At 42.2% G+C, this 18,545-nt stretch overlaps 1 protein-coding gene across 2 annotated transcripts in view; it reads right to left on the bottom strand.

Annotated features, from left to right (window-relative positions):
- Positions 1 to 18,545, bottom strand: part of bard1 (BRCA1 associated RING domain 1) — a 228,838-nt gene that overhangs the window by 25,466 nt on the left and 184,827 nt on the right. For both annotated transcript variants that reach the window (XM_070876214.1, XM_070876215.1), the window contains exons 8-9: positions 17,914 to 18,046; positions 5,514 to 5,606 (exon numbers count right to left, since the gene is read on the bottom strand). In XM_070876214.1, the coding sequence (XP_070732315.1) occupies positions 5,514 to 5,606; positions 17,914 to 18,046 (226 nt within the window). The remainder of the gene's footprint in view (positions 1 to 5,513; positions 5,607 to 17,913; positions 18,047 to 18,545) is intronic.

Raw genomic sequence — 18,545 nt, 5'->3', positions numbered from 1 at the left:
TATAATGTAGGAAAATGTGAAGTTATCTACTTTGGCAGAAAAAATAGAAAAGCAAATTATAATTTAAATCGAGAAAAATTCCGAAGTGCTGCAGTACAGAGAGACCTGGGGGTCCTTGCGCATGACACAAAAAGTTAGTATGCCGGTACAGCAAGTAATCAGGAAGGCAAATGGAATGTTGGCCTTTATTGCAAGGGGGATCGAGTATAAAAGCAGAGAAGTCCTGCTACAATTATACAGGGTATTGGTGAAGCCACACCTGGAGTACTGGAGTACACAGTTTTGGTCTCCGTATTTAAGGAAGGATATACTTGCATTGGAGGCTGTTCAGAGAAGGTTCACTAGGTTGATTCTGGAGATGAGAGGGTTGACTTATGAGGATAGGTTGAGTAGGTTGGGCCTATACACATTGGAGTTCAGAAGAATGAGAGGTGATCTTATTGAAACTTATAAGATAATGAGGGGGCTCGACAAGGTGGATGCAGAGAGAATATTTCCACTCATAGGGGGAAACTAAAACTAGGGGACATAGGGCTAGAGTTTCCTCTCAAATCACCATTTACCACCCAGAAATACAAGTTTTGTCAAAAAAAAACACATTTACTGCCCAGATACCTACCGCTGGTAAATTACAGTCATTACCGCCAGGCGGTATTCGATACTGTCCGCCCATATATTACCGCCCAAAATGCAAGTTATTATTAAGATCCATTTACCACCGGACCTTAATACTGTCCTGAAAAAGGTCTTACTGGATCTTAAGTGGGCGGTCTGGACACAGATCTGACAGGTTTGCTTGATATTACACAGATCATTACAGTTTGATTTATTTTTAAATTGATTGTAGCATTTTCTCGTGTTAGGCAATAATATAAATGGTCTAATAAAGCCTTATTTACTCCTTTAGTCTCTCTCTCTCATCCCCAGTCTCTCTCCCACCGCCTCCACAGCGATCTCTTTTCCCTTCCCCCAACAGCGATCTGACCCCCCCCCCCACAGCGATTACTCTTCCCCACTCCCACAGCGATTACTCTTCCCTTCCCCCAACAGTGATCTCACCCCCCCCACAGCTATCTCTCTCTCCCCCCCCCCCCCCCCCCAGCGATCTCACTCTCTTTCTCCTCCACACAGCGATCTTTCCCCCACAGCGATCTCACTCTTTTCCCCTTCCCCTCCACCACAGCGTTCTCAGGCCGGCAGTCTCTAGCCTCTTGTCGGTACCCCTCGGGGGGGGAGGGGTGGAGCTCGACAGCCACGCGCACATGCGCACAGCTTGGGAGCCGAAGATTCCCGGGTTGATAGGCCTCCTCTGCCGCACACCGCCCTCTGCACTTCGCTCCCGCATAGCTTCGCCACCGCCAACATGGAGCACCAGAAAACCGCAGGAGCGCGCATTCCGGCGGTTGAAAAGGACGCAATCGCTGGAACACCGCTAAGGATCAGGCGGGGGGAAAATCCAGCCCCATAGTCTTAGAATAAGGGGCCGCCCATTTAAAACTGAGATGGAGAAATTTCTTCTCTCAGAGGCTTGTAAATCTGTGGCATTCTCTGCCCCAGAGAGCTCTGGAGGCTGCGTCTTTGAATATATTTAAAGTGGAGATAAGACAGATTTTTGAGCGATAAGGGAGTAAAGGGTTATGGGGAGCTGGCAGGGAATTGGAGCTGATCAGATCAGCCATGATCTTATTGAATGGTACAGTAGGCTCAAGGGGCCAAATGGCCTATCCCTATTTCTTATGTTATGTTCTAACTAACCTTGGTTATGGTGGTGGCAGGGGGAGCAACATTTTGTTTCAGTATTCATATGTTAAGATGAGGATGTTCAAAGAGGATAGAGAGCAATCCCCACTGCAAGTGCATGTGTGTTGACATCAAATAAAGGCAAGATTGGGCATGACTATGATGGTCCCAATGGCTCAATGAGCTGCCAATAGCTTCTATCCAGGCTTTCTTTGGCTAAGGTACCAGAGACTGTGGTTCTATATCTCCACAAGGAATCAGGCAGTGGGGGAAAGAAATGCTGGGTGGAAGCCAAGAGAGAAGCTGCTCCCTTTCTCATCACCAGCATCTTTTACCTGGGTAAGTGCATGGCAAGATCATGCTGGCGCAACTGTAGAATGGACCAGTAAATAAATCTGGTACATACCCAGAGCTGTACATTAAAGCATCATAAGAAAGTCATTGATTATTGGAATATCCAAATGATATGATTAAAATCAACAGGTGGTAAATGGAATTGCCAGCAAGCATGACTTTCAAACTTAAACAAAAAACCTTTGCTTGAAAATACAGAACTAAAACTTCTTTGATCATGAAGTAAACACCTGCCTAAAGGTCATGTATGTTTAGGTTGATTAGATAAGTTGGAATATTAGAAAATTTAAAGCACTTCACAATTTTTCTCTCCAGCTGCTGTAATTAAGGATCCCTATTTCAATGTTCATGCATTAATCACAGTTTACACCATCATAGCATGAACACTGCACAAGGTTCTCTTTCATATGGGTAAGCATTATTTTCTATTTTTCAAGGCACTGCAGGGAAGAGTAGCATGGAAATGTTCTCAAATATATGGGAGAAGGTTCAATGACCTCACACTAAAATGCGATGTTTCAATCATCACCTCAAAGGGTCAATTTCACAGCCATCAGCAGGTTTAATCAGTGAACTTCTGGTATGCCAGCAGTATGGCAGGGGACAAGATAGAAAACTAATAGAGTGATAGAATCCAAAGCACACAAGAACAAACTTGCATTCATAGCGCCTTTTATGATCCTAGGATGTCCCAAAGCATTTTACAGCCATCGAAGTACTTTTTGGTGCAATCACGTAGTGTAATAAACGTGACAGCTAATTTGTGCACAGCAAGGTCCCCCAAACAGTAATGTGATAATGACCAGATAATTTGTTTTACTGATGTTGGTTGAGGGATAAATATTGGCCAGGATACCAGTGAAAACTCTCCTGCTCCTCTTCAAATAGTTTCATAGGATCTTTTGTACCCACCTGAGGGGGCAAACAGGGCTTTGATTTAGCATCTCATCAGAAAGACAATGCAGCCCTCCTGTAGTGCTGCTTTGGAGTATCAGCCTGGATTATGTATTGCACTCCAGGGACTTGAACTCTCAACCTTGCGACTTGAGGGGAGAGTTCTACCACTACGCCACGGTGACGAGAAAAAGGGGCCGGAAGCAATTAAAGGATTAAGTATGGTATTCTGCCAACTTCCTGGGATTGACTCAACTCTGAGCAGAGAACAGGTAATACTGAGCAGAGGAGAACAAAATATAATGAGATATAAAATAAGCATGCTCCAAAGACATAGGAAGTTCATAAAAAAAGGTGAGGATTATTATTTTTGAAAAGTGGACACAGGATGACCAAGTGTGGTTGCAGAAGCAGAATAGGAATGCATGGAAATAGAAACACTGCTACTCTTCCATGTGGCTAGCAGTCATTGGAGTCCTTTCTTGCTGTCTCCATGTGTCTGTGTTCTATCACAACAAAGATGTATTGTACAACCATGCTAGAAATTTGATTTCAGACTATACAGAATGTAATCAGTTTCCTTGGGCAACTGGAGAGAAAGAATGCAGCAGCTCCAAAACTCAATATTTTTGCTCCTTTGCTATATGTATATTTTATTTTGTCATAAGTCAATGGTATGCCTGTGCAGAGAGAAGCAACTTAAAAAAATACATATAGAGCAATAAAGAATAATAGATAGAGGAGTTCAAAATATAAAAGCACACACTGTCCATACTTTGTTATAGGGTTTGTCATTAGTGTATACACAGTGCCCTGAATGGCTGCACAACACTAAACACTTCAGTAATACATCCTGGCCATTCATTATTCTAATTTATTACTTCTCTTTCCCCAGTCACAGCAGACACAGATACTTAATCGCATGGCCAACAGTGAAACAATAATTCCAAATCATAAAACGGATAATATCTTCTCTGTTCCTTGCCCTGAGAATCACTGAGCAGATAACATAAAACCGAGACATTTTCACCTCCATAATATATTTTGTGTAGGTCTCCAAAGAGCAACTTGAATATAAATAAATGTGTACCTTGAAAGCCAGCCATGCAATGTGTTGCAACTTTTCTGTGATATGTTCTTTAGTCACACGAGCAGAAAATCTGCTCTGATGCCTTATCTATTCTGAGTTAGCACGTCTTAACAAGCACACCATTTGGGGTGTTACAATTGACCTCAGCAGCTCTAGAGAAGTTAACAAAAAAAATCAGTCAGGGCTAGCCCATGCTGATTGATATCCAGTGACCTATGCTGAAAATGTGCAGTTGGGAAAGGGGCTTTCTGCTGTGAATGTCAGGGGAGAACTATGACTATGATGGTTTCCATGGCCAAATAGTCTGCCTATGTACAATGGACAATATACAATAGGCACCTCACGGCACTGGAGAAATACCAGCAACGTTGCCTCCACAAAATTTTGCAAATCCATTGGCAGAATAAGAGTACCAAAGTCAGTGTTTTCTCTCAGGCCAACCTCCCAAGCAGCAAAGCATTGATCATGCTCAATCAGCTCCAATTGCCGGGCCACATAGTCCGCATGCCTGATACAAGGCTCCCGAAACAGGCACTCTACTCTGAGTTCCGTCACGGTAAGCGAACCCCAGGAGGGCAGAGAAAACGCTTCAAGGGCACCCTCAAAGCCTCCCTGAAAAAATGTAACATCCCCACCGACTCTTGGGAATCCCTGGCCCATGACCGCTCAAAGTGGAGAAGAAGCATTCGGGAAGGCGTTGAACTCTGAGTCTTCTTTGTAGGGAGCACACAATAGTCAAGTACAAACAGCGGAAGGAGCGTACGACAAACAAAGCACCCCACCCACCCGTCCCTTCAACCACCATCTGCCCCACAAGTCTGTAGATCCTGCATTGGTCTCATCAGCGACCTTAGAACTCATGTTAGTGTGGAAGTAAGTCATCCTCTATTCCGAGGGACTGCCTAAGAGTCTGCCTAGGGTCACATATGAAGGGTGGCCAACTTGAGCAAGACATTGGAGGACTGCTGGCAGTCACAGAACCATATCCAGCACAAATCAGCTGAGAAAATTGAAAATGATAAACAAGAGTTGACTTTTACATCCTAGTTAAATTCCATAAAAAGTTCACTTTTTTGCTCAGGCTAAGTGCTGTTTCAAGCACAGGAGATACAGGTAAAATGGAACTACAGATTAGAGCCTGGCATAGTTTATCACAAAGCCATGCAAATAAGCACTGAGCAGATATTACAAGCTGGGAATTTTCATCATTTCACAGTAAGTAACAGGCAGCAGGTAGATGCACCCGTAGGAACCACATTAGTTAACAGTTCTAAAGTACAAGTGATTTACTATGAATGCTTTTAACATTTGACTCAATATCAAAGCATCTACATTTACCAGCAGCCCTGTGTAATCTCTAGCCTTGCTGTTCCATCTACTGCTGAGCGTTGATGTAAATTAGAGTGCAATTATTTTAATCTAATGGACTACTTACACTGCAAATCCACAAGCCAACAGCCAGAGACGATCCCCATCAAACACTTCATGGTACAGAGAGCATGGTCATTGGGAACAATAATGTGCGTCACTAAAAGCAAATAGAAAATCAAAACACTTGGTTAAAAATACTTTCAAACAGACTATAACAAAATAAATCATTATCTTCCTTTCCCAAATACTTCAGTTTGCAGGTCAGGCTTTGATAGTTCAGATAATGGGATTTGTCCATTCATAAAAGATAGAGTGAAGCAACCATGACTACCACGCTGAATCACATCAAGGACACCATCTACGTTTCATTACATTACCTAATTAAACAGTGATGCATTACAGAATTTTCGACGACCACCTGCCAACATTAAAACTGGCAACTGAAACAGGACAGCACCTCTTTTGGCAGTGCACCCTTAACGAAAAGACTGCAATAAAATAAATACTCGACTGGCAAACATATGCACAAATGCAGCACTGGGTTGAGCCCCTTGTAAACTAATAAAGTTGTGAACACCTGGCAAGGTCAATGTTTGCAAAGTTAGCTGGTGGAAAAGTAATCTGCTGGCTGGTAGCACCACACTCACCAACGAGGTCAGAAATGGTCCCACCACAAATTATTAGTGCACTCCACGGTTACGATTTTTTCCCCCAGTGGCCACTTCTTTCCAAAATCCTCCACACAACTGCTTCTTGAAACCCAGCGATGTCAGTGCTTTCAACATAATGGGCGCAGATCCAGTAGCATTGCAGCAACAAATGCATAGAAACATAGAAAATAGGTGCAGGAGTAGGCCATTTGACCCTTCGAGCCTGCACCGCCATTCAATGAGTTCATGGCTGAACATGCGACTTTAGTACCCCATTCCTGCTTTCTCGAAAGTCATGGCAAGCAACTGTTTTCCGGGTACCAGACTGTCCCCAAATGCTGGAGTGGCCTGAGCAAGAAACCTCATCTGAGTGTCTATGCTCAGTCCGCCCACAGGAAGAAAAGATGGCAGCCTTCCCCACCCCACAGAGACAAGCTGTTTATATACAGCTCAGCCCCTCAAAGTGCTGCCGCAGAAGTTGGGGCTGTGATCAGATAAGAGGTAGCTCTATAAGGAAACCTTGGTACCACTTCCCTTTAGTGTTTCCTGTGTTCCTTTTCTCTCATCTTTTCTGAGCTTACTGTACATTTCTGGAAAACATGCAAAATCAGTATATAATGCATGTACTTTGGGGATTGGTCCCTGGGAAGAAACCACGAATTTCATGCAACTGGGAGTCAAAAAGGATTTGAACAGAGATCTGCCAGAGGGAATTAGGGGGGGCTCAACTAACCAAAACTAAACATAACAAATGGCACCGGGTCTAATAATACAGTAATGATGTTGAAACAGCTCCAAAAACATTTACAAAATGCCTGCAAAATTAAATAGCATGATAAGTACATAAAGAAGTGTAAAACATTAATATATTATAGAATTCTTTAGCATAGAAAATCAACAGGTCCATCACACCATTGCTGGTTCTCTGAAGGAGCTAATCATTTAGTCCCACCCCATTCCCAATATACTTTCTTTTGTTTTAATACTTATCCATTTCCTTTTTGAAAGCTCTTATGGATTCTACCAGTGGAAAATGTTTTTCCTAATTGACCTCATAAATAGGAGTCATGTTTTCAACATATCAATCAGATTTCCTCATAGTTTGTTCTATTCAAATGGAAGAGCTCCAAGTTTTTCTAGTCTCTCATTTTCATGAATCTCTCCTGCACTTTCTCCATGACCTTGAGTTCCTTCTGCACAAAACTGGACAAAATATTCACACAGCTGCCTAACACTTGGGATCACCAGTTTACTTTTGTACACTATACCCCTGTTTATAACATCTTTTCCTTTGGCTAGGAGTCCATTTATTGATTACCCCTCTGTCAAGTGCCTTGAGATGTGTTTCTACACAAAATATGTTATAGAAATACAAGCTGTTGTCAATTTATCACCTCATTTTTAAAGATTTGCACATCTAAAACCCAAAGTGCGTCTCCTTCTTTTAGTGTACAATTCCTCTCTCTTTTTCCTTAGAAAATGTATCCCCTACCCTTCCCTCCACAATGCATTTCATCTGACCTCCATCTGGCAATGCCCTCCTGAAGTCATCAATAGACCTCTTCAATTAACTACAGTCTGTATTTTGATATTATGCCCCCTATACCAAAGAGTAGACAGACAGCAGGAATTCTCCTTCATGTGTAACAGTCAGCATTGCTTCAGACGGTAGGATAAAAAGTACAGCTCAGTGTGAGACCCTAGAAATAATGGGATAGGGAGTGGGTGGGGGGAGCATCTGGTCAAGATGGCATAAAGCTCCAGAAGGGACAATGTCCTCTAGCATTCTCCTTCTCCCTGCACCACCGGATGACAGAGTATTCATTTGTACTCTTGCACATCCACAATTTTCTTCGCTCCACCATGGGCGGCTGTACTTTCAGCTGCCTGAAACCCAAGCTCCTGAATTCCCTCCCTAAACCCCTCTGCCTCTTCTTTAAGATGTTCCTTAAAACCTACCTTTTTGACCAAGCTTTTGATCACCTGCCCCAATATCTCATGTGATCAGTGTTAAATTTTGTCTGATAACGCTCTTGCAAAGCGTCTTAGGATGTTATACTACATTAAAGGCACTATATCAAAAGTTGTTGTAGAGGCTGAATGAAAAAAAAGTGAATTCAAAATCTAATAATTAGAGAGACTTTAATTTTAAAAATTAAGAATTAAAACAAACCATACAATTAAGCACATATATAAATCAGGTAGAATTTACATCAAACTTACACAGGGAAAGATTACTCATTTATCATTAAAGATTTAAAGCATCCTCTCCTGATGGCTGAGTTGGTAACAATAGTGTGTAAACTGAGCCATACAGACCAAAGTTCCAAGGTTCAATCCCAATCTGGGGCAAGTTGGCTACTCTCAGTCAGGACAGAAGTAGGATACTACTGGCGTCAGTGCCTCTGGGCTGAAGAGGGAAAAATAAGCTTCTCATCACTATCCAGTGAGCCATGTAAGAAAGCGCACATTTGGGCATTGGATGAGGACAACATTAGGCTTAGCTGCAATGTCTCCCACAGTTGAATGACCTGGTGTCACGCATTGTTTAGGCGTGCCTCCGTAGAATGCCCACTTGGGTAAGGTGGCGGGGGGGGGGTAATCTGTGCAGCAGGAGCCAATACTTAAAGGAAGAAGGGAAGGGAAAAAAATTTGTCAAAAGATATTAAACAACACTGGCCTGGGGTTGGGGGAAAAAATAAACCCATGTTAACAGAAGATTCTCAAGATTTCCTACGGCTGTGTACAGCATGTATCTGCTGCATCTCATGTGACACAATTCACTCCTTGCAGGGGAAACCAGAGGATGTTAGCTTTCTTGTAGCACACAGTTGCCCACAATAATTCATTTCAAGAATAGTTTATTTTCTGTCCTACAGGTTAGTGAAGCATCTGGTTTGAATCACCTTCAGCAGTAAGTCTGCAGGGATCTGAATATCAGACATAGCCTCAAGATTTCCATTCAGAAAAGTATTAAATCTAGAGATGGAGCCATAAAATATTTAACAGCATGCCTCTAATCCTTTTATAACTTCAGTGAAAATCTATATTTGTTAAATTTTCCTATTTCAAATATGTGGAGTCTAATATGATCTACAGATTATAGTCAACTACTCCTCATGGAAGTGAATTTTGTTACTGATAAAAGTTGGCACTACAAGTTTGAATGTCAATTATATTCACCAGTCTCCAAAGGTGATGGTCACTTATTAAAAATGACAGTAATCTGATTATTTATGTTAAGTGTTTTACGTTAGTGTATGGCGGGTAACGACTAATGAAATGCCCATGTTGGATAACATTTCTACCCATCTCCAGGAATATCTGCACACACCCCTATCTCCATTTCTCTTCTCCATTGTCAGCATGTCAATTGACTTTCGACATGCCAATTAAAAAAAATAAAATAACTTGCATTTCTATAGCTTCTTTCACAGCCTTAGGTGGTCCCAAAACACATTACAGCCAATGAAGTACTTTTTAAACTGCAGTCACTATTGGAATGTAGGAAACGTGGCAACCAATTTGCACACAGCAAAATCTCTCAAACTACCCCATTAAGGCTCATTTTCCCAGGAATAGGTGGCTACCAAAATGAACCACCTTGTATTTATCTATATTGAAATTAACTTGCCAATTACATGCCCGTTCTGCATAAGGAAGTGCAGATTTTCTTTGTTTAAATATTAAAAGATTGCTTCTTAAAAGGGTGGAAGGTGGGGCCAAAAAGGAGATATTCTTGGGAGGTAGAAGGCATGGCGGAGGTACAAAATGAGTATTTTGCATCTGTCTTAACAAAAGAAGAGGATGCTGACAATATCACAGTAAAAGGAGGAGGGGGTAGAGAAATTGGATAAAAATAGATAAAGAGGAGGTACTTAAAAGGTTGGATACATCCCAGGTCGCTGAGGGAAGTAAAGATGGAGATAGCGGAGGCTATGGCCACAATCTTTTAATGCTCCTTGGATACAAGAGTGGTAGCAGAAGACTGGAGGGATACAAATGTTACACCCTTGTTCAATAAAGGGAAGAGATATAAACCCATTAACTACAGGCCAGTCAGCCTACCGTCAGTGAAGGGGAAATTTAGAGACCATAATCTAAGTGTCACTTGGAAGAGCATAGGTTAATAAATGAAAAGCAACACAGAGTTGTTGAAGGCAAATCATGTCTGACAAACTTGATACAGCTCTTTGATGAAATAGGAGAGTTAATGAAGGTGGTGCAGTTGAAGCTATGTATATGGACTTTCAAAGGTATTTGATAATCAACTTTTTAGCAAAATTTAAGCCCATGAAATTAAAGAGGTAGTGACAGCATGGATTAATTGGCTAAAAGACAGAAAGGAGAGAGTAGTGGTCAACGGTTTCTTTTCAGACTGGAGGAAAGTTTTCAGTTCAGGGACTGGTATTGGAACCACTGCTCTTTTTGATATACATTAATGACCTGGACTTGGGTATAGGGGCATGATTTCAAAGTTTGCAGATGGCACAAAACTCACAAATATAGTTAACAATGAAGATGGAGAGGACATAGACAGACTTTTGAAATAGGCACACACATGGCAGATGAAATGTAATTCCGAGAAGTGTGGAATTATGCACTTTTGGAAGAAGAATGAGAGGCAATATAAACTAAATGGTACAATTTTTAAGGCTACTTAAAAAGTATGTGCCATCCTTGCCTTTATAAAGAGGCAGAGAGTATTGCGCCCAATTTTGGGCAGCACACTTTTAGGAACGATGTGAAGGCTTTGGAGAGGCTATTTACCAGAATGATACCAGGGATGAAGGACTTCAGTTATGTGGAGAAACTAGAGAAGCTAGGGTAATACATTAGCATGGATAGAGGATTGGCTAACTAACAGAACAGAGAGTCGGGATAAATGGTTCATTCTCTGATTGGAAACCAGTAACTAGTGGGGTGCCGCAGGGATCAGTGCTGGGACTCCAACTATTTACAATCTACATTAACGATTTGGAAGAAGGGACTGAGTGTAACATAGCCAAGTTTGCTGACGATACAAAGATGGGAGGAAAAGCAATGTGTGAGGAGGACACAAAAAATCTACAAAAGGACATAGACAGGCTAAGTGAGTGGGCAAAAATTTGGCAGATGGAGTATAATGTTGGAAAATGTGAGGTCATGCACTTTGACAGAAAAAAAATCAAAGAGCAAGTTGTTATTTAAATGGAGAAAGATTGCAAAGTGCCGCAGTACAGCGGGACCTGGAGGTACTTGTGCATGAAACACATAAGGTTAGTATGCAGGAACAGCAAGTGATCAGGAAGGCCAATGGTATCTTGGCCTTTATTGAAAAGGGGATGGAGTATAAAAGCAGGGAAGTCTTGCTACAGCTATACAAGGTATTGGTGAGGCCACACCTGGAATACTGTGTGCAGTTTTGGTTTCCATATTTACGAAGGGATACTTGCTTTGGAGGCAGTTCAAAGAAGGATCACTAGGTTGATTCCGGGGATGAGGGTTGACTTATGAGCAAAGGTTGAGTAGATTGGGCCACTACTCATTGGAATTCAGAAGAATGAGAGGTGATCTTATCGAAATGTATAAGATTATGAGGGGGCTTGACAAGGTGGATGCAGAGAGGATGTTTCTACTGATGGGGGAGACTAGAACTAGAGGGCATGATCTTAGAATAAGGGACCATCCATTTAAAACAGAGATGAGGAGAAATTTCTTCTCTGAGGGTTGTAAATCTGTGGAATTCGCTGCCTCAGAGAGCTGTGGAAGCTGGGACATTGAATAAATTTAAAGACAGAAATAGACAGTTTCTTAAATGATAAGAGGATAAGGGGTTATGGGGAGCTGGCAGAGAAGTGAAGCTGAGTCCATGATCAGATCAACCATGATCTTATTGAATGGTGGGAGCAGGCTCGAGGGGCCATATGGCCTACTCCTGTTCCTATTTCTTATGTAAGCTGGGAATGTTCTCCTTGGAACAGAAATGGTTTTGGGCAGATTTAATAGCAGTGCTCAAAATTACTGGCCTCCTTCTGTGCTATATAATTCTATGAAAACATAAAGTTGAGTGATTCAAAAACTGGAAACAATTAATAAATAGATGCTTTTAAAAACAAGTGATAACTGATTAAGCATATTGCTGGGAACATAACACTTTCCCCACTCTAATATGTTCAGTAACCTCTTCAGCCGAGAGCATAGTTTCATGGCTAGCCACTAGGAAGCACACGAGGTTAGTGTGTATCCCTCTTTCCCAACCCTGCCCCCCTCCCACTCCTCACACCTCTCAGACAGCACAATTGAAACCGAACTTGCAGGCAGTGATTTGATTGAAGAAACTGTGCCTTCGAATACAGCAACTCTACCACTAACCATTTGCAACCCATTTCAACATTTTCACAAAACAAAATGTTGTAAATGCATAATAGGTCAGTCAGTATCTGGAACTGAAAGTTTGGTTAATGTTTCAGTTGAGGCCCTTGATCAGAAGAGTGCTACCTAAAACAGTAACATGTCTTTCTCTCAGATGCTGGCTCCTGTACATTTCTGGCATCATAGAATGATACAGCACAGACGAAGGCCATTTGGCTCTTTGAAAGAGCTATTCAGTTAGTCCCAGTCCCTTGCCCTTACACTATTTACCAGGCGTAGAAGTCTATCTTAAGTTTTCTTGCATGTATTGGAGTATTTATTTCAACATTAAAATGTTATGATTCTCATGAGACTTTGTTGTTAAATGTGTTTAGTAGAGTTTTTGTTCTATTGTATATAGCCCTGCAAATTTCCCCCCTTCAAGTATTTATCTAAGCATCTTGTCCTTTTCATTCAGAATTCCATCATTTGTATTTTTTTCTTTCTTGTTTCAATTTGTTTCCACACCCAACCATTATGACATACGAACCTGGTCCTAAATTACTTGAACAGAGAACAATTAGGCATTTTGCAGTCCCTCCTATTTAGTGCCACCAGGGCTGCGATCAGGCCATGAATCTTATTCAACCCTTCAGATAATCCTCTTAACGCTTGAATTCTTTGCATTGTTCAATTCTTTTTGTCGCCAATGCATCTCATTTGTTTCTCATTTAGTCAGGACTACATCTGATGGGACTAACGTGAAAACAGACACGTTATTCTTGGGTCGACCTATCACTATTCATATAATGACAGCTTTGTTTCTGAGCATCTCCTATTGTAATAGCTTCCTCAACATCCTTGTACTATACAGGGCTGTAGTAATACCTGCCCTCCTAAATGGCTCAGAGACATGGACCACGTACAGCAGACACCTCAAGTTGCTGGAGAAATATCACAAACGATGTCTCCACAAGATCCTACAAATCCCCTGGGAGGACAGGCGCACCAACACCCCTAGCATTGAAGCACTGACCACACTCGATCAGCTCCGCTGGGCTGCCCACATAGTTCATATGCCAGACACGAGACTCCCAAAGCAAGTGCTCTACTCGAAGCTCCTTCACGGCAAACATGTCAAAGGTGGGCAGCGGAAACGTTACAAGGACACCCTCAAAGCCTCCCTGATAAAGTGCGACATCCCCACTGACACCTGGGAGTCTCTGGTCCAAGACCGCCCTAAGTGGAGGAAGTGCATCCGAGAGGGCGCTGAGCACCTCGAGTCTCAACGCCAAGAGCATGTGGAAATCAAGCGCAGGCAGCGGAAAGAGCGTGCGGCAAGCCAGTCCCACCCTCCCTTACCATCAACGACTATCTGTCCCACCTGTGACAGAGACTGTGGTTCTCGTATTGGACTGTTCAGCCACCAAAGAACTCATTTCAGGAGTGGAAGCAAGTCTTCCTCGATTCCGAGGGACTGCCTATGATGATGATGTACTTCACAATAGGTTTTGATAGTAAGTGGCCTCAACGTATTAGGCAAGTTTCTATTTCTGGAATAAGTATATCTAGCTATTCAGACTGATATCGTAACTGGAGCAAAGGACAGCAACCAACTAGTCAGTGATGTGGACTTTCACTACTTCACTGATTCAACTAGTGATGGATTCAGGATTTTTTAAATCTGCATTTCTGCAACTTTTGTGGCATCATCTGAAATCTTGTGCTCATTCCATTTTTGGACCGTTTTTTAGAAATCTTTTGTTTCTTCCCCTTAGCTTTCCCTACATAACTTCCGCTCCAAAAACATTTTCATGTTCACCCTCATGTCCTTTCGGTTTCCCTTAGCCTCTCGATTATCTGAATTTGATCGTCCATAAGTGACAGGTAGATAAGGTAGATAAGGTGGTTAATGCGGCATACAGGATACTTTTCTTTATTAGCCAAGGCGTTGAATATAAGAGCAGGGAGCTTAGCCTTGAACTGCATAAAATACTAGTCAAGCCACAGCTAGAGTACTACATACAGTTTTGGTTACCACATTACAAGAAAGCTGTGATTACACTCGAGAGAGTAGAGGAGAGATTTAAGAGGATGTCAGTGATGAGGAAAGATTGAATAAGCTAGGGTTGTTTTGTTTGGAACAGAGGAGGTTGAGAGGAGACTTAATTGAGGTGTATCAAATTATGAGGGGCCAAGATAAGAGTGGATAGGAAGGACCTATTTTCCAGAGAGGTCAATAACCTGGTGGCATAGACTTAAAGTAATTGATAGAAGGATTAAAGGGGAGTTGAGAAGAAAAAAAACCCCAGAGGGTGGTGCAGGTCTGGAACTCGCAGAAACTCTCATCACATTTAAAAAGTACTTGGATATGCACTTAAAGTGCCGTAACCTAAAAGGTTATGGGCCAAGAGCTGGAAAGTGGGATTAGGCTGGATATCTTTTTCTCGTCCAGCACAAACACGATGGTCCGAATGGACTCCTTCTGTGCCATAAATTTCTAGGATTCTAGAAGTGCTATTATTGAAAAGTAACATTAACTACTATCTCCATAGATTTCCAGCAGATTTGTAATTTATATTCATTCATAACTGTGTAAAGAACCTCCCTCTATTGCTCACCATCACGAGAGCTGGACCTGTTTCTGGCTGGGGCAGAGATCACTTCTTACAAAAGGTAGGTACTGTATAGGATTACCAGGATCGGAGTGATCTCCTGGACTAGTTTTGAATGTCCGGGGGAGGAAATCAGAAAGGAATTTCCCAAAATCCCCCCCACCCGTCCCCAAATGGGCCTGGGCTTTTATCTGCTTTTTCCAGAAGATCACATGGCTTTGAGTGGGGTGGAGATTGTATATATTGTGGTATGCAGGCATCACAATTTTGTGGGACAAGCTGGATGGACCAGTGGTCTTTCCCTGTCCATCATATAAATTAGCCAGAAAAAGCAGCAAACCTGAGGACTGGGAGAAATTTAGAATTCAGCAGAGGAGGACAAAGGGTTTAATTAGGGGGGGAAATAGAGTACAAGAGGAAGCTTGCTGGGAACATAAAAACTGACTGCAAAAGCTTCTATAGATATGTGAAGAGAAAAAGATTAGTGAAGACAAATGTAGGTCCCTTGCAGTCAGATTCCGGTGAATTTATAATGGAGAACAAAGAAATGGCAGACCAGTTGAACAAATACTTTGGTTCTGTCTTCACGAAGGAAGACACAAATAACCTTCCGGAAATACTAGGGGACCAAGGGTCTAGTGAGAAGGAGGAACAGAAGGAAATCCTTATTAGGCGGGAAATTGTGTTAGAGAAATTGATGGGATTGAAGGCCGATAAATCCCCGGGGCCTGATAGTCTGCATCCCAGAGTACTTAAGGAAGTGGCCCTAGAAATAGTGGATGCATTGCTGATCATTTTCCAACAGTCTATCGACTCTGGATCAGTTCCTATGGACTGGAGGGTAGCTAATGTAACACCACTTTTTAAAAAAAGAGGGAGAGAGAAAACGGGTAATTATAGACCGGTTAGCTTGACATCAGTAGTGGAGAAAATGTTGGAATCAATTATTAAAGATGAAATAACAGCGCATTTGGAAAGCAGTGACAGGATCGGTCCAAGTCAGCATGGATTTATGAAAGGGAAATCCTGCTTGACAAATCTTCTAGAATTTTTTGAGGATGTAACTAGTAGAGTGGTCAAGGGAGAACCAGTGAATGTGGTATATTTGGACATTCAAAGGCTTTTGACAAGGTCCCACACAAGAGATTAGTGTGCAAAATTAAAGCACATAGTATTGGGGGTAATGGACTGACATGGATAGAGAACTGGTTGGCAGACAGGAAGCAGAATCGGGATTAACAGGTCCTTTTCAGAATGGCAGGCAGTGACTAGTGCGGTGCTGCAGGGCTCAGTGCTGGGACCCAGCTATTTACAATTTACATCAATGATTTAGATGAAGGAATTGAGTGTAATATCTCCAAGTTTGCAGATGTTGCAGCGTGAGCTGTGAGGAGGATGGTAAGAGGCTGCAGGGTGACTTGGATAGGCTAGGTGAGTGGGCAAATGCATGGCAGATGCAGTATAATGTGGATAAATGTGAGATTATCCACTTTGGTGGCAAAAATACGAAGGCAGAATACTATCTGAATGGCGGCAGATTAGGAAAAGGGGAGGTGCAACGAGACCTGGGTGTCATGGTACATCAGTCATTGGAAGTTGACATTCAGGTACAGCAGGCAGTGAAGGCGGCAAATGGTATGTTGGCCTTCATAGCTAAGGGATTTGAGTATAGCAGCAGGGGGGTCTTACTGCAGTTGTATAGGGCCTTGGTGAAGCCTCACCTGGAATATTGTGTTCAGTTTTGGTCTCCTAATCTGAGGAAGGATGTTCTTGCTATTGACGGAGTGCAGCGAAGGTTCACCAGACTGATTCCCAGGATGGCAGGACTGACAGATGAGGAGAGACTGGATCGACTGGGCCTGCATTCACTGGAGTTCAGAAGGATGAGAGGGGATCTCATACAAAATATAAAACACATAAAATTCTGATGGGACTGGACAGGTTAGATGCAGGAAGAATGTTCCCAATGTTGGGGAAGTCCAGAACCAGGGGACACAGTCCAAGGATAAGGGGTAAGCCATTTAGGACTGAGATGAGGAGAAACTTCTTCACTCAGAGAGTTGTTAACCTGTGGAATTCTCTACCGCAGAGAGTTTTTGATGCCAGTTCATTGGATATATTCAAGAGGGAGTTAGATGTAGCCCTTATGGCTAAAGGGATCAAGGGGTATGGAGAGAAAGCAGGAAAGGGGTACTGAGGTGAATGATCAACCATGATCTTATTGAATGGTGGTGCAGGCTCAAAGGGCCGAATGGCCTACTCCTGCACCTATTTTCTGTGTTTCCATGTCATTGTTCGCATGTTCATAAGTCTTATTCCCACTAACCTTTTAAGATCTTCCACGCTCTGAACCTCTTGGTTCTGAAGGTATCCCTCCATCGTCTTCATGTTATGCAACTTTGAACTTATCCTTGATCCTGTGCCCTTGCTCCAATCTCTTACACCCTCCTGCCCATATTCCTTTCTCTTGTGAAATTTGCTCATGTTTTTCCTATTCATGAGATGTTTCTCCATATCCTTATAAATCACATTTTTGCTTTTATATCAGCATTTTATGGAGTTATGAAGCAGTTGTTAGCTTGAAATTGACCATCACCATAAAAGTTTGATTGTCAGCATGGTTAGCAAGTATAACATAGTCATTCGACTGGTGATCTTGTTGCCTATTTTATGCACTTGTGGAACTCAAATTATTTAGCAATGCTTGAATATCAATCTATAACCCCTTCAACATTTTTTGCTAATTTCAAACCTCTTTGAAAAAATTAGTAGAATCTACTGCCATTTCTATCCATCACATGGCAGTATGTTCTTGTCCAGCTAAGCTAGAGGTTAACAACTACAATGCCTATGCAAAAAAACATACCTGAGGTACTAAATTCAGTGCAGTTTCCAATTTTTAGCAGCTTTATTAATATGCCAAGTCTATTCTTGTCGGCTGGAACAAGTCCACTTCCCAGCAACAGTATAGGTCCATCTCTCTGCTGGCTGGCAGTAACCTACTCGTTGAAAAGACAAGAAACAAGTTTGCTTAAATAAGATAAGGTAAACATCTATGCAGAGACATGCAAATTGCTCGGGACTGATCCTTAATGGCACTGAGCACCATGGACTCATAACCAATACTCCATCAGTTATACCTCCTTTGATATCAGATTAAGAATGCAACAAAATGCTTATATTAACTTAACCCTTCTCCGAGCACAAAACCAGTGAACGAGTACGAAATACAACTACTCATATGAAGATGGACTGTAAAGATTACAGAGCCCTATCCCAGTAATTACTACTTCCTCCAGTAACCAGGCCAGTGATAGTACTAATTGTGTTTCAAAGAAACTGAGGGCTGAACTTTACAAACCTCGGCAGGTCCATGGCAGGTGATGTCAGTGACGGGTCGCGGCCCCCGCTGCCAGCTCCAGACCACTGTGTAAAATGAATTTACCTTGATTGGGCTCGTTAAATCCACCCAGCACGTTTCCCGGTCAATTAGAGTAA

This window comes from Pristiophorus japonicus, chromosome 3 (genome assembly GCF_044704955.1).
Source record: "Pristiophorus japonicus isolate sPriJap1 chromosome 3, sPriJap1.hap1, whole genome shotgun sequence".
NCBI classification, from domain to species: Eukaryota; Metazoa; Chordata; class Chondrichthyes; family Pristiophoridae; genus Pristiophorus; species Pristiophorus japonicus.
Note: the sequence above shows the minus strand (reverse complement) of the source record. Positions and strands in the feature narration are given on the sequence as shown.